This window comes from Equus caballus, chromosome X (genome assembly GCF_041296265.1).
Source record: "Equus caballus isolate H_3958 breed thoroughbred chromosome X, TB-T2T, whole genome shotgun sequence".
NCBI lineage: Eukaryota > Metazoa > Chordata > Mammalia > Perissodactyla > Equidae > Equus > Equus caballus.
Window position 1 is genome coordinate 108,363,859 of NC_091715.1, and position 14,913 is coordinate 108,378,771.

Below are 14,913 nucleotides of genomic sequence, written 5' to 3' on the forward strand. Positions count from 1 at the left end.
CTATGGTGGTTGTGAGGTTTTAGAGAGAAAGGAGGGCCAGTGGTCTGGAAACAGCAATGCAAAGAAAGAAGGTACATACTCTACCTACTTGGGCCAAAGGAGAAAAATCAGTGACTCCTTTAGAGGACTAGAGATGAAGCAGGCTCCTCGAGGGAAGAGGTAGGTCGGGTAAGAGCAAAAGGAAGAAGGAGACATTCAGAGAAGTGATTGAAATATTGGGAATTTAGCTAATGATTTCTCTGTGACTTTGCATATCCTGTTCCCTTTTCCTGGAATTCTCTTCCTTATTTTGTGCCCCTGAAAAACTTTTCTTCATCTTTCATCACCCAGGTCCTGCATCACTACTTTCCTGAGATTGCTATAGCAAAGATCACCAGTGACCAGCATGTTGTCAAACCCAGGAGAAGTGTTTGTCTTTACCTCTGTCGAGAAGTGTGTTCCCAGTGGAATTTGCTGTGATGATGGGAATGTTCTAGCTCTGCACTGTCCTATATTGTAGCCACTAGCCACGTGTGGTTATTGAACACTTGAAATGTGGCTGGTATGACTGAGGAACCAAATTTCTAATTTTATTTAATTTTAATTTGTTTAACTGTAAATTGCCACATGTGGCTAGTGGCACCTTTAATCTTGTCTTCAATCCTGTCTTCTTATGGATCCTCTTTCTTCTGGCAACTACATACAGTCATGAGTCACTTAACGATGGGGATACATTCTGAGAAATGTATCACTGGGTGATTTAGTCATTGTGTGAACATCACAATGTGTGTTTACACAAACCCAGATGGTGTAGCCTACTACATACCTAGGCTATATGGTACTGATCTTATGGGACCACTGTCGTGTATATGGTCTGGCATTGGCCATAACATTGTTATATGGCGCATGACTATATTGCTGTTTCCCAGGCTCTGTCCTTGGTCCTTTAATCTCGTTCTGTGGGCTCTTCCTTGTTGATCTTATCCATACCCCAAGCTCTGTCTCTCCAGGCCATCTCCCTCTCCTGAGCTCTAGACTTGGACATCCACAGCCTACTGGAGATGTCTGCTTGGATATCCTATAGGCATTCAGCGTCAGCCTGCTCCAACCTGAATTCTTCTCTCCCCTAAATCAGCTCCTCTCGCTTACTGAAGTCATAGACCTGGGACTCACCCTAGTGTCTCTTTCATGTCTGACAAATTGCCAAGTCATCTATATCTCTGCAGCAGTGTCTGAACCGGTCTTCGGTCTTGTCCCCCCCAGTCCATTTTTCACACTGTTGCCAGAGCATCTAGCCAGCTGAAACCTAAATCTGACCTTGCACTCCCCTGTTTAAAATCTCTCAACGGCTTCTCATTGTGTATAGGATAAAGGTGATGTTCCCTGGGCCGGCCCGGTGGCGCAGCGGTTAAGTTCGCACGTTCTGCTTCTCGGCGGCCCGGGGTTCGCTGGTTCGGATCCCGGGTGCGGACATGGCACTGCTTGGCAGCCATGCTGTGGTAGGAGTCCCACGTATAAACTAGAGGAAGATGGGCACGGATGTGAGCTCAGAGCCAGGCTTCCTCAGCAAAAAGAGGAGGACTGGCAGTAGTTAGCTGAGGGCTAATCTTCCTCCAAAAAAAAAAAAAAAAAAAAAAGTGATGTTCCCTGGCATGGCAAACAAGGCTCTTCATGACCTGACCCCACTTGCATGTCTCTCCAGCTTCATCTCCTGACATGTGTCCCCTCCCACTTTGTGCTCCAGTAACACAGACCTGCTTGTGATTGCATGCAAACTGCATGCTGTTTCATGCCTCCACACCTTATCTCAGGCTGTACCCACTGCCTGGAATGTTCTTTCCTTCCTTCAAGCTCCTTCCCCAACTCACCTCAGCTGTCATCTTCTCCAACTACCCTTCCTCAGTGTCCCCTTACTTACTGTGCTTACCCTATTGCACCATCTCATCGTTCACTTGTAAGCTGCAGGGGAGTGCTCAAGGGCAGGGGCTCTCTGCCTTCTTAGCCCCACTGCCTAGCATGGGGCGTGGTGCCCAGGGTACACTCAGTTGATGACGAATGAATGGGTAACATATAGAAGTGAATGAGTTGAAGGGAGCAGAAGAAGATTGGCAAATGGGGTGCCACCTGCCCAGTCTCATCTCCTTGGTGCAAGTCCTTTCTGGGTGGGATCATAGGATGAGAGAAAGGGCCCTGGGGAGGCCTCTGGGAATCGGTCTTTGCTGCTGATGCTGCAGTTGACTTCTTCCCTCGCATTCATAAAGCTTCCTTCTGGCAGAAATCGATCTCAGAAAAAGCTATTACCTTGGTTTCCCCCTACCTTTAGAACTGAAATGCTTCTACCCTCCTGGGATGGAAGATGCTGCAGAAAATATCACATTTTTCCTTAAAGTTGAAAGAAAGTTTTATGCGTTTAATTTTTCTGAAAGTGCTTAAGTTTCTATTTTCCTTTAGAAGAAAACTGGTTTTTCACTGGGATTATCCCAAGGGCCACATCCAGGTGAGAAAAAAGAATGATGTGTGTTTGCATACAATTTGCAAATACCTATGTAGACTGGATCATCTATTCTCAGGGTACTTGTTAAAAATTTTTCAAAGACACTGAAATTTTGATCATCTTTGCAATGAAAAGAACCAACAACAGTGAAGAGGCAGTGGAAACCAGAGTCACAGTCCCCCTTCATAGAGGAGATCACCTCCTTACAAAATTCCCTGTCTTCTTCCAGTCTTTTCTGAGATTTTGGATGGCTGTGATGCCATGATAAAAATAGCGGCTTCCATTTGTGTGCCAGGCTGGCTGCTGTATTTACTTTTTACTCCACTCAGCAGCCCCGAGAGGTAGATGTTACCTCCAGCCTACATCCAGAAAAACGGGCTTAGAGGGGCAGCACAATTTGTCCAAGGTCACCCCTGGAGGCAGTGGCAGAGGCAGGACTCAAACTCAGGCCTGTCTGACCCCAAGGCATGTATTTTAAACCACTGAGCTGTCTTTTCCATCATCCACGTGGGGCTGGCGTTCTGTCTTCTACACTTGCCATTACTAGCCAGGGACTTTTCACACAGATGCATAGTTTGGTTGTCATGTGAATGGCAGTGGACTCTTACACAATATTGAGGTAGCAGAGTTTACTTAACTTTCTCCCCATTTGGTTTGTTTCCAGTTTCTCAATATTATAGGTAGCACAGGTGTAAATATCTTTGTGCAAATAAGGGCGGTTTGTTGGGGTTTTTTTTGGTATTCCATGGTAGTCCTTAAAGTAATATTATTGAGCCAAAGGGTTATAGTTTTACGATTCTCCAGAAAGTCTGTGCTGGTCATTCTCCCATACAGTGGTTATTTTTTGAGTGCCTACGGTTACCAGGTGCTGGAGGTGAAGAGGTGATTCTGAGATGGCCCCTCCCTCAGAGAATGAACAATCTGGTGTGGGGCAGATGATGCAACGCAGAATGAATGGTGCTAAAGTGGGGTTTGGGCAAGAGGCAGTGAGAGCCCTGAGAAACAGGACCCCTGGTGGTGTCTTGGTGTTCCTTTGCCTCCATAGCATAGGTCCGGACGGGGTCAAGGCTTTTAGGGCAGGGTAGGGAAGGAGTTTGAGGAGAGGAGGGCTGCCCAGTGGTTGAGGCCTTGTCCCAGCATTCCCCCAGGTCTGTGGCTGGGATGCATCCCGGCCAATGACACTTCCCCTCCCATCATCCCTTTCCTGCCACCACCCCCAGCCTACAGGGCCTGTCACTACTGCCCAGCTGCACTAGGGGGAGCCAAGCAGAGGATGGAGGGAAGGGACACCTGCGGAAAATGGCTCACGGCTTGAAGAGTGGCACGAGTGCCAGCCTCAGCAGCTGTCAGTCTCCAGGTCCCCTCTTCTTCCCCTTTAGATCCCCAGCAGCCAGGGATGACAACGTGCTGCCCGGTTCCCACTCATTCAGCAGAAAGGAAAGCGCACAATGTATAAGCGCATAGCTCAATGCCTCTTCACAAACCAAGTACCGTGCCAGATGCTAGGAACACGGAAACAAGTCCCACCAGGCCCTCGACCCCGAGGCACTCTCGTCTGGACAGGTAGACAGACAAGGAAAGAGACAGTACAACTTGGTGTGATGTAGGTCTGGACAAGTGGCAACAGGGGCATTGGGCAATGAGTCCCCTGGCAGTGTCTGAGAGCTCAGTGCTCTGCTATTATGACTTTCCTATGGTGCTGCCCATCTCCCAGCCTCAGTTTCTCCCTTTACAAAATGGAGGGATGAGTTCAGTGCCCTCAAAGGGCCTTCTCACTCAGACGTGCTGTGAGCCTCCCTCTTGTTCAGAGAGCAAGTCTGAGCGTCTCCTGGAGAAGACCCACTTGGCTTCAGTCACCCCATCTTGTTCCTCTTCTCCCCTCCACACTGTCCACCGCCAGGCCCCCAGTGGTGTTCCTTGGTCCTCTGCCTCTGGCCTTCTTCTTCTTCTCAGTCTCCGTATATTCCTGTGACTTCGGTTACCGTTGTGTGTTGATGACACCTACATCTGGATGTTCAGCCCCATCCTTTCCACTGACTTTGCGACTCATATAATAATAAAGACAATCATCATTTGTTAAATCCCAAATATGGCACCACAGTCATGACTTAAATCATTTCATCTCATCTATCCAACAAACTTGTGAAGTAAGCAGCGACACCCTATTTTATAGATGAGTGAAACTGAGTTCAGGAGACACTGACGCTTCCCCAAGGCCCTGAATTTGATAAGTGACAAGAGCCAGGATTTGAAAACCTGCGTCTCTGGGGTTCCAGTCCCCACATGCTCACCCTAACACTGTATTTCCCAGAGTGCATCCAGCCGTCTAAGAGACATTTCCACTTGGGTATTCCACAGGCACCTCAATTTCAACATGTCTAAAATGGCCTCACAATTTCCCTACCTTCTGCCCCAATCTGTCTTTTCCTCTTCTCCATCGTAGTAAATGGCACCATCAACCCAATGATGCCCAAGCTAGAACCCGGGAAGCTTCTTAGATCCTTTGTTACCCTTCCTCCCCAACATCCGGTCTTCCATCATGTCCTGGTGAATTTTTCCTCCAGGTTTCTCCCGCCCCACTGCTGTTCTCTTCAAAAGCCATCCATCCTCTTCCCTCTTCAGGTCCTGCGGCAGTCTCCTTATCAGTCTCCCTGCCTCAGCTCTCTCTGCTCCGGTCCATCCCCTGCATGCTGGCCAGGGTGATCTTTCTCAAGAACATGTCTGATCACATCGTTTTCCTGCTTCAAACCTTCTCCTGCTTTCTGTGGCTCCAAAGCAGATCTTAAAGCTGGCCACCCATGGGCTGAAACCCATCCAAGAAGACATGTTTTGTTTGGTCCATTGAATATTCTTAAAACATTTCGAATTATTTGCCAACATTTAAAAATCAGGAAATTTCACATGAAAGTTCATATTTCTGTCTTCTCTTGCAAAAGTGAAAAAACTGGCAACTCTTGGCCCATGTCCCTGCAAGGCAGTGATTGGATGGGGTAGTCACCCTCTTTAGAAGGGCATGGGGTCTTTCCAGTTGGCCAGTCTCCCGCATCCCTAATTTCCCTTAGTCTCTGGCCACGCCCCTGCTCCCAGTTACCTCCCTGAGACTTAAGGCATTTGGGCTCATGACCTTGCAGCACAGAATGAAGCCCAAAGCCCTCAGCTTGACCACTAAAGTCCTATGTGGCCCAGCTTAGAGCAGACCAGCCTTGCCAACCTCTGAGTCTTAGTCTTGCTCACTACCCATCACACTCTTCCCTGTGGCCCCAACTCTTACCTATAGTTCTCTGAATTGCCTTGCTCTCACCCATATCTGCCTTCATGCAGGCTGCTTCTCTGGAATGCCTAGGCCCCTCCTTAAGTCCCATATTTCCTTCAGGACTCTGCTCTGTGCCCCCTCCACCAAGAAGCAGTCTTTGTTCCCACACCTTACGCGCCAAGCTGAGTTCTGTCTTCCCTAATATGTAGCACAGACCTTGATCATCGCATCCATTATACTGGATTCTAATTGTTGACTGGCTTGTCTGCCTCTCCCATCAGACTGAGTCCGAGCCTGCAGGGAGCCTGTCTTCTTTATCTTCCTATCCCTAAAGCTTTGCACTGGGCTTGGAATATAATAGGTGCCTAATAACTGGTGAATGAATGGATGAATCAGTGAAAGACTGACTTGGGGAAAATACTACTCCAGGATGTAATGTGGGCATCTACTTGCTTGGGGTGGAGGGTTCCAAGTTCCTTTCATTCTAGAGCACCCCCCTTCAAGTCCACATTCAGAGTGACACCGACAACATCATATAAGCCTACTCTGCAATCTCTGAATACGTCCAAGCCTACTGGGATGGTAGTTCCTAGTGACGTGGAGGGATAATATATCCTTCTTGCTGTTTCCGGGAGAGGGGGTTGTCTAACAGTTGGGAAATGGCACAGCTATTGGATATAGCACATTCTTTAGTTATTTGAATAATGATGTGGCAATGATAGCACCTAACGCGCATTGAACACTTCCGTTGTACCAGGTCCTGTACTAAGAGCTCTCAATTTATTATTTCCTTTACTCCTCACAACAACTCTAAGAAGTAGGTAGGACTATTATCCCCATTTTACAGACAAAGAAACTGAGATTGATGGAGTTTAAACAACTTTTCCAGGGTCACAAAGCCAGTAGGTGGTAGAATCCAGATTTGAAACCAAATCTATGTGACATCAAAGTTAACATTCTCAAGCACCATACCATGCTTCCTCAATGACATTTCTCTTTAGAAACATGAGGGAATGATTAAAATAAATGTGGAAATGAAGGATATGCAATTATATATACAGGAAGATCCCAATTAGTAGTTAAAAAAGAAAGAAAAGAAACTTGTAAGGCATAGAGAAAATAACCAAGGAGACACACCCATGTGTTAGCTGTGGTTGTATTCGGGTAGTAAAGTGCTGGGGATGTTTTTCTTCTTTTCCTCCATCTTGTTTCTACTCTTTACCATTTTCTAAACTTCCTTTAATAAGCATGTATTACTTCTATAATAAAAAATTCCCCTCTTTGTAATGGCCCCAGCATCACGTGGCAGGACAGAGTTTGAGAGGGGGCTGATTGAAGTACCCAGGGAAAGGGGGTCATCAGGCAGGCAGCAGCTGTGGCCTTGCCACCTGTAGCCTCATGGGGCACAGGAGGAGAAGTGGATCACCAACCCTGCTGTCTCACTGTCTCCCCTTTTCCTCCAGGTGCTTACACCCCGGAGCCCCTCAGCAGTTTCCAGTGGGCCCTTCTCTCAACTGGCCTTATGTTCTTTTATCACTTCAGCATCTTGCAGATCCTGGGCCTGGTAAGTTTGGTTCTATCCCCTTCTATCCCTTCTGTTTGGAGTTCTCCATAAATCTTGATAATCCTGGTTGGCGCAGGTATATCGTTTTGTTTTGAAAATACAAGATGCCAAAGGCCAGGACATCAGATTGTTGTGTCTGGGTTGCTGATTTATGATCCACAGCCTTGGCCTCTTCAAAGGGCTTTTTGAATCCTTCAGTAATGACTGTTTCTTTCATACCTGGGGAGGCAAGGATGCCCTTCACTCCTGGCCACTTGGGTTGGAAACAGTGAGCTGCAACTGGAAAGTGGTTCGCTACGGACCCCATGAGGAGGCAGGACCCTATCCCTGGCCCCAGGCCTGGGGGAGGCTTCTGACCTTGGGTCCCTTCTGGGCCTACTCCCAGGTTCTGGGCTGTGTGGCCAGTGGGAGTGCGGTGTTGGGGGACCCTCGTGGCATTGTTTGGGTGTCCAGAGCTCCCTGGAGCGTGGATGGTGGCTGCACTCGGTAGTTGAGCTAACCAGGGCCCGGGATTGCTGAGTCCATGGATGTCTGTTGGTGGCAAAGTGAGTAGGAAGAGCTTGGGGCGGGGGCTGGAGGTCAAGAGACCCAAGTTCAAGTCCTGGCTCTGCCACTGCTCTGGGTGAGTCACCTCCCCCTCAGGGGCAGAGAGCTCCCAGCCCCTCTGTGACATGGTACAAAAGCCCCAACCTCCCTGAGAGGTGGTGAGGACTTGTTTTTAATGTGAATGGGCTTGAAGGGCTTTGGAAGGCAGGTGCCGTGGCTGTCCTCAGGGCAGGAGTGGCATGTCTGGTTTTGTGTGCAAGCGGCATTAATGTAGCATTAGCCATGTGGAGCCTCGCGGGACCTAGCAGGACTAGGGCATGTAACCGATGTCACCAATGCCTTTGGAGAAGCAGTTACTTTCTCTTTCCCACCCTGGTGTATTGCTCTGCTCTGGTTTGCCTGGGGGGTAGTTTGAGCTCCTTGCCAAGGTGTGAATGCTTCCTGCGCTCTAGGGAGGAAGCAGGGTGACCTTCATACCCTTACTCTCACTGCTCTCCACTGGGACTCCTTGATTCCAGAGGAGTCAGTGTCCTCATGTCACCGTGCATACCATGCTCAGTCCCACCTCTGGGCCTGGTTTAGGCCAAGCCTCCTACAAGGAAGGCTCTGCTCACTCCATTCCTCACCATGACCCCCATCCATCTTTTATGAGTTCATTCAGGTGCCACATCCCTCATGAAATCTCTGAGGACTCAGCCCCTACACTCCTCACATTTCATGGTGGGGAAAATCCAATGAGCACTGTCTCGTTTGAAGTCAGACGTGCTAGACTGATCACCCCAACTTGATTGGTTGCCAGTTACGTGGATGCAGGGACCATAACATTGACTGCTCTTTTATCCCATAACACCTCTCTGAGGACTAGGCACAAAGTAGAGGCTTAGGAATGACAACAGGCTCTGGGCCTAACCAGAAGGCAAGACTGAGCCAAACCAAACAGCTTTTCCACTGGACGGCCTCCGCCATCACCTCCACAGGGCTCTAGCCTTGACCCACTCAGCAAACCTAGGGGAGAGAAATCCCGTTATGAACAGGTGGGGATTTGTCAATCCCTCCTTGTCTAGTCCCCCATTAGGTAGAGATGGCTGAACTGGCAGAAGCCAGAGAAAGCCTAAGGATGGCGAACGCTCACTCTGCCTCCCTTGTCCCTGCAGGTCACCGAAGTGAATTTGAACAACATGCTGTGTCCGGCCATCTCAGACCCATTCTACGGCCCCTGGTATCGCATCTGGGCCTCGGGACACCAGACTCTCATGACCATGACCCACGGGAAGCTGGTTATCCTGTTCTCATACATGGCTGGGCCCTTGTGTAAATATCTGCTGGATTTGCTCCGGCTTCCAGCCAAGAAAATAGACTGAAGGTGCTTGTGTTTTTGTTTTTTGTTTTTTTTCTCCCTGAGGAAACAAGTCCTGACTTGACTTGGAGAACACCCAGTTCTTGATGAAATCATGGGAGAGGGCAATAGGATGTTTGGTGTATTTCTTTTTTCCTCTTCTCTGTCCCTTTCTTCCACCACTCTTCCTTCCCCAGCTCTTCCCCCCAGGATGTCTCCTGGAGCCTGGGGTGTCGTGCTGAGGACTGGATTCTTCCTCCTCCCCTTTGGCTCTTTCTCCCTGCTCCTAGTGGCCTTACTTGGGGAGATGGTAGTCAGTAGCTTCCACTCTGCTTGTTGGTGCTTTAACAACAGCTGGTTGAAGAGAGAGGGAACAACAAGCAGTAGTTCTTTTGGCATCGAAGTGATGAGATTGGGTTGAGTTTCATTTCTCCACTGCCAGGGACCTCCAGGCTTATTGCTGGGTCCCCTTTTGTCTCCAGCACGGCCCCCACTGTAAGGGGACTGAGGCCTTGTTTCTATACCAGCCGCAAGCCTAGAGCCAAGGGATTTCCCAGCTCATGGCCAAAATAGAACTGGCCAGATTCTTCCCACTGGTGTCCCATGACTCAAAGCAAGCAGCCAACCAGCCACTCCCTCCAGGATGCTGCCTGCGGTGGGAGGTGGGGGCGCTCCCCAGCCCAAGGGCTAGATTCCATTGAGGGGATGGAGAGCTGTTGCAGTGGCAATTCCAAAGTGAACAAGGTTACAATGCCCACGACTAATACTAGGTAGGACCTTGGGTAAATCCTGCCTATGAGAGCTGGGAACTGACCCATATCCCACTCAGAAGTGAGCACAGGAATTAATCAACAGAAGTGGTAACTTGAGAAAACTGTGATTTGAATCATATGCTCCATTTGAGTTTAATGTTGATAGTAGATGCCATTTTAATCCTGAGTGCCCCTTAAATGTTCTCTCTCTCTCTTTTTAAAGGCAGCTTCAGGGAAGGATGAGCTGGAGTTGGGCTCTTTGCTTTTTGTTTATTTGTTTGCTCACTTGTTTATGGATATTTGAGTTTGGAGAATGCTTGCATCAGGACGTGTCTCTGGAGGGGCTCCTGTCAATCCATTTTGTGGTTTTACAGGATATGTCAGCATCCTGGGTTTGGGAATATACAAATCCTTCCAGTGTTGTTTTTCCGGGGCCACATGTCGTTAGTGCAGCCAGACTCAGTGCTGAATTGTTTAGCGTGGGGGGCGTCACAGGCTCCCTGCCCTGCCCATCCCCGACGCCCATGTGTAGGTTGAAAGGGAGGTAGCAAGGAATCAGGTCCCCATGGGTGGAGGTTCAGGTGCTTTGAAAGGAAGGCCTTTTGTTGAAAGACTTGAGCTCAGTCATGCATGGACCTCAAGAAGGGAGGCAGTGGCTGAGCATTTGCTGACCCCTTGTTGCCTCTTACGAAAAACAGATTTGCTTAAGAAAAGAAAAGATGGTTGTGACTTCCTGTGATGGGCCTCCCCTCTCCCACTCTAGGCAACCCAGTTGCCCTGGGCCAGTTCCAGTATTTTGGGTGTTACTGTATTAGACCTAGATTGAGCTTCAGTGCCTCAGTGGTCACAGTTTTAGCAAACGGACATACAGGAAGCAGCAGAATGCAGGAGAGTCTCTCTGAGCAAGATTAGGCCCAGGGAAGCCACCATGGAAGCCCATTTGCAGAGGCCTGTTAGCATTGAGGTGATGAATCCCCAGGGTGTGGGGAAGTGAGTGGGAGAACATTGTGCGCTCTTCCTCCTCATGAGCTCCTCGTGATGTGTAACCTTCATTTTCTGCCCTCTCTGAGGGCTTGGCCAAGTTTTTCTTAGTGCTTCTCAACCTGGGATTGCCTGCCAGAAGAGGCACCTCTTGAGTGGCTGGATTCGCCCCGCCCATCATCACACTGCTGTGTGTGGGAATGACTGATGAGGAAATATGCAAGGCCTCAATGCCTCTTGGCCTCTTTACAAAAGGAAAGGTTGGAAGGAGGGCATGGGAGGAGCCCCTGGGGGCCTGTCCTGTCCCCTATCAGAATATGGAGTCTCTGGAGGCAGATGATCTGTACCTGAGCTGGGAGTCAGCGGCGTGGGTGGGGCAGATGCTCAGCTTTGGAATGCCACAGTGACATAGTGACTCTGCACGCTCTCTCTTCCTCCCTGTGTCTGTGGCATGGCCGTTGCCAGTCAGCCTGAGTTTTCTTCACACTGGCATGCCTCTAAAAGCTTGCCTTTGCCCTGGCAACGGCTCAGCATCCCATTCTGGCTGACACTTTCTGCTGCTTGGAAGGAAAGAAGAAAGTGAAAGCCATGTGCCTGGCCCGGCCAGGCCAAAGACAGATACACCTGTCAGGGGAAGGGGGAAGTGAGGGGGGTTGCAGGGCTTCTGGGGGCAGACTGGCTCAGAAACATGCAGGTGGAAGGAACAGAGATTGAGCCCTGTCTCTGGGCTCCACGGGGGCTCATGGCCTGTATTTGAGGCATTGGGGAGCAGCAGGCATCTGAAGTGGTCTGTACCTCACTCGTACCTTGGGCCAAGCCCATGTGGGGAGGTGACCTGGACAGACCCACGGCAGCCTGCCTTGGAGGGTGACCCCTGTACCAGCAGGCCCGGGCTTCCCAGCTCCTCCCCAGGGGTTTTCTGTCAGTGCCACGGAGGTTCCCCAACCACCTTGGCCAAGTTTCCGTATGCCACTTGCCAGTGTGTGGGAGCTCAGTGTCTGTCTGAGAGAGTGTTTGTAGAAGTGGACACTTGCTTTTAAAACAGCCCCAGGAAGGGAAAGGAGTGCTGCCTCAAGCCCCCGGGTAGCCTTAGCCAAGGATCTGGGCCAATGAGAATAGTTGGTTCAGCTGGTTAACTTGTAGAGAGATGGTCATGCTTGCTGGCAGTCTCCCCCCCGCCCCCGGCTAGTATTTGGTTCTGTACACCAAAGATGATCTGGCCCATCTTCTTCCCGGAGGCCCAGTGACATGTTCCTCCATCAGCTTGCGAGACAGCCTCGGACTCGGTCTCCCCCAGACAACATTCTCTCTTCCTCCTTGGATTTGTTAGTCTTCACAGAAGCTGCCTGCAGGGTGGTCGGGATAAGTGGGGTGCTCGGCGCACTTTACCGTCCTGTACCTCAAGTCTAGCTAGCAGGTCATCCCTTTTGCTGCAGCCTCTGTCAGGGTTTTGTCATTTGTGCTCGTTGATAATTCAGTGTTTTGTGGAGCAGGGGCAGCCCCGCACAGACAGCGGCTTGTCAGCAGATCTCCGTGCCCTGGTGTTGGGCCCGCGTGGCACCCCGGGAGTGAACTGGGCGCCTTGGGGTGGCAGAAGGCCCTTCCTCCCCCTCCCTCGGCCAGAAAGACTTCTCTGGATTTGTAGACGTTGAGCCAGTGTCATCTGTCCTCTTCAGAGACTGAAAGGGAGGTGGGGGAGGAGAAAAGAAGGGCCATGCGGGACACTGCAGGACAAGACGCTGGTGCTGGTTTGGATGAATCAGGAGCAGGCATAAGGGAGGGTGTTCCGCAGTCTTTCGCACACTCCTGGGCAGTCCCCAGACTGGGAAGGGGTGTCCCCGTTGCACACCCCGCCCCGCCATCTCGGAGGTGGGCAGAGTCCGTGAGAGGGAGTGCGCGTTCCTCTTCTGTACATAGAGTGAGCCAGTCCGTGCTCAGGAAAACCCAGTCGCTTGTTGTTGCTCTTGTCTGCGACATTTTTGTACACTGGTTTGCTCCTCGTGGCACAAAACAAATGAAACAAAAGTCCTTTCAAGCAAAGCTGTTGTTTGGGAAACTTGCTTCCTTTCGGTGTCAGTTTTATATAATATTTTAAAGAATTCTTCATTTATAGTGGTGTTATTGTGGTGGAGAGAATAAGATAGTCCGAGCTGTAATTATTTCTGTCAGGAAATCGACAAATGCCTCTGTCCCTCTTTCCCCCCACCCCACGTCCTTCCTCATTCCCAAGATGGGATTGCTATGCACTGGGCAGACCCTCCCTGACCCTCCCCCCGACCCCCCACGGTGGCTCCCTTTAGAACCAGTCTTTGTCATCCCCCTAAACAGCAGCAGGGGGAGCGTTTCTGCCAAGCTGGTTCTTGGGAGCTCTGTGCCCTCACCAGTTTGCTCCCTTCTTGGAGCATTTTGTAATGTGTTTTCTCTGTTTTGTAAAACCTTTTGATTGTACCGAAATGATTTCCGCAGTTCCCTTTGGAAATAAACTGTCATTAATTTGTGTACTTAGCATTCTGAATTTTAGTCTTAGGTGTTTCTGTTGTTGGAGATCCCTGAATGAAAAGAAACCCTCACCATGGGACTTACTGTTAAAATGTTTTCTTCATTTACTGTTATTAAAAGATTTATGAGAATCCAGGAGTCTTGGCCTTGCTTCCCAGAACCTTCTCAGAAGATGCTCTGCTTTGAAAAGTAGACAAAAGGGGCCATTGGTCCTCCACACCGTGGAGGGTCCCCAAGGGGCACTTGCTCTCTGCACAGCTTTGCCCTGGGAGCCGTGCGGCTGGACACATGGCCTTGAATTCCCACGCTGCCTGCTTCCACCAGGACGGCCAGGGACAGAGAAGGCAACTTTGAAACCAGATGTGTTCAGGCGCACTCATCCCAGGTTTCCTGAGGGTTGGCTCTGTGCCAGCACTGTTCAGCATAGGCCTGTGCCCAGCACGGGTCAGACTGTCTCACAGGGAGGAGTGAACAAGATAACCCTGCCCTTTGGGACCAGTTGGACCTGCCTGTCCAAGGCTCCATGTCGAGCAGCCGTGGTGACCATCATTAGCTCGGCCTGCCTTTACACCAGAGGTCCTACTTGTGTTTTGCTGGTGCTGCTGCTTCTGGAAGGGACACAGCTAGCCAAAGTGGCTCCTAGTGCAGGTGCGTCACCTCATTGGCCAGTAGTTGGGCCCCCAGGCTATAAATGAGGCTGGGCCCAGGCAAGTCATTTGTTCTCTTGCCACCCCAGGTTCTGCATCTGCAAAACAATGACTACAGCCGTGTGCCAGGGGCGGTGCTAAATCTCTCCAGGCACATCAGCTCCCGGAATCCTCCCCAAAAGCATGGAGGGCTCACTGGCGATGCTGTCCCCGTCTGACAGGCAGAAAGTAAGAAAACTGAGGCTCAGAGTAAACGAATGGGGGAGCTGGGGGTGAAGCCCGTTTTGTTAGACTCCAAAGCCCATGTGCTTTACACTCTACCCCAGACTCCACTGCTGGTCTGGGGTGCTGGGATCATGGGGCAGACTTTACCCAGCGCCCCCAGCCGAGGGAAAAGGGAGGAGAGCCTGCCAGTGATGCAGAAGGCAAGAAAGAGGGAGGTGAGACCCCAACTGCGCAAAGCAGAGGAGTCAAGCCTGTCTTTTCTTCTGCTGCTGGTGAGCCTCAGAGCAGAGCTGAAAGCATAGGGGTAAAGGAGGCGGGGGCGCAAGGGACCAGGCGAGAGCTGGCCCAGAGGGAAGGATGGAAAGAGGCTGCTGGGGGGAAGGGAAGGAAGTTGGTCCCGTGGCCTTTCTGTGTGTCTCCCTCTTCAGGAAGAGCTCAACACCAATGACCTAGGCCATGGCGTCCTGTCCCCTGGGCTAGTACGTCTTCCCCTGCTGGCTCCAGTCTGTACCCCCTACTGAAGGCAACAATCTTTCAAATGCAAATCTGACTGCATCACTCCCTGGGTCCTGAAACATCTTTAGCTTCATCTCCTCTCCCCTATGCCCCCCAAGAACCATACACAGGGAGAGACCCT

The 14,913-nt window shown here is 50.4% G+C and overlaps 1 protein-coding gene across 6 annotated transcripts in view; it reads left to right on the top strand.

Annotated features, from left to right (window-relative positions):
* Positions 1-14,913, top strand: part of TMEM164 (transmembrane protein 164) — a 257,355-nt gene that overhangs the window by 153,887 nt on the left and 88,555 nt on the right. For 4 of the 6 annotated variants that reach the window (XM_023633710.2, XM_023633711.2, XM_023633709.2 and 1 more), the window contains 2 exons: positions 7,190-7,290; positions 8,991-13,535. In XM_023633710.2, the coding sequence (XP_023489478.1) occupies positions 7,190-7,290; positions 8,991-9,197 (308 nt within the window). In that variant the 3' untranslated portion in view covers positions 9,198-13,535. Of the gene's footprint in view, positions 1-7,189; positions 7,291-8,990; positions 13,536-14,913 lie in introns of those variants that run through there. The other 2 variants (XM_070256895.1, XM_070256894.1) reach the window with 1 other exon arrangement.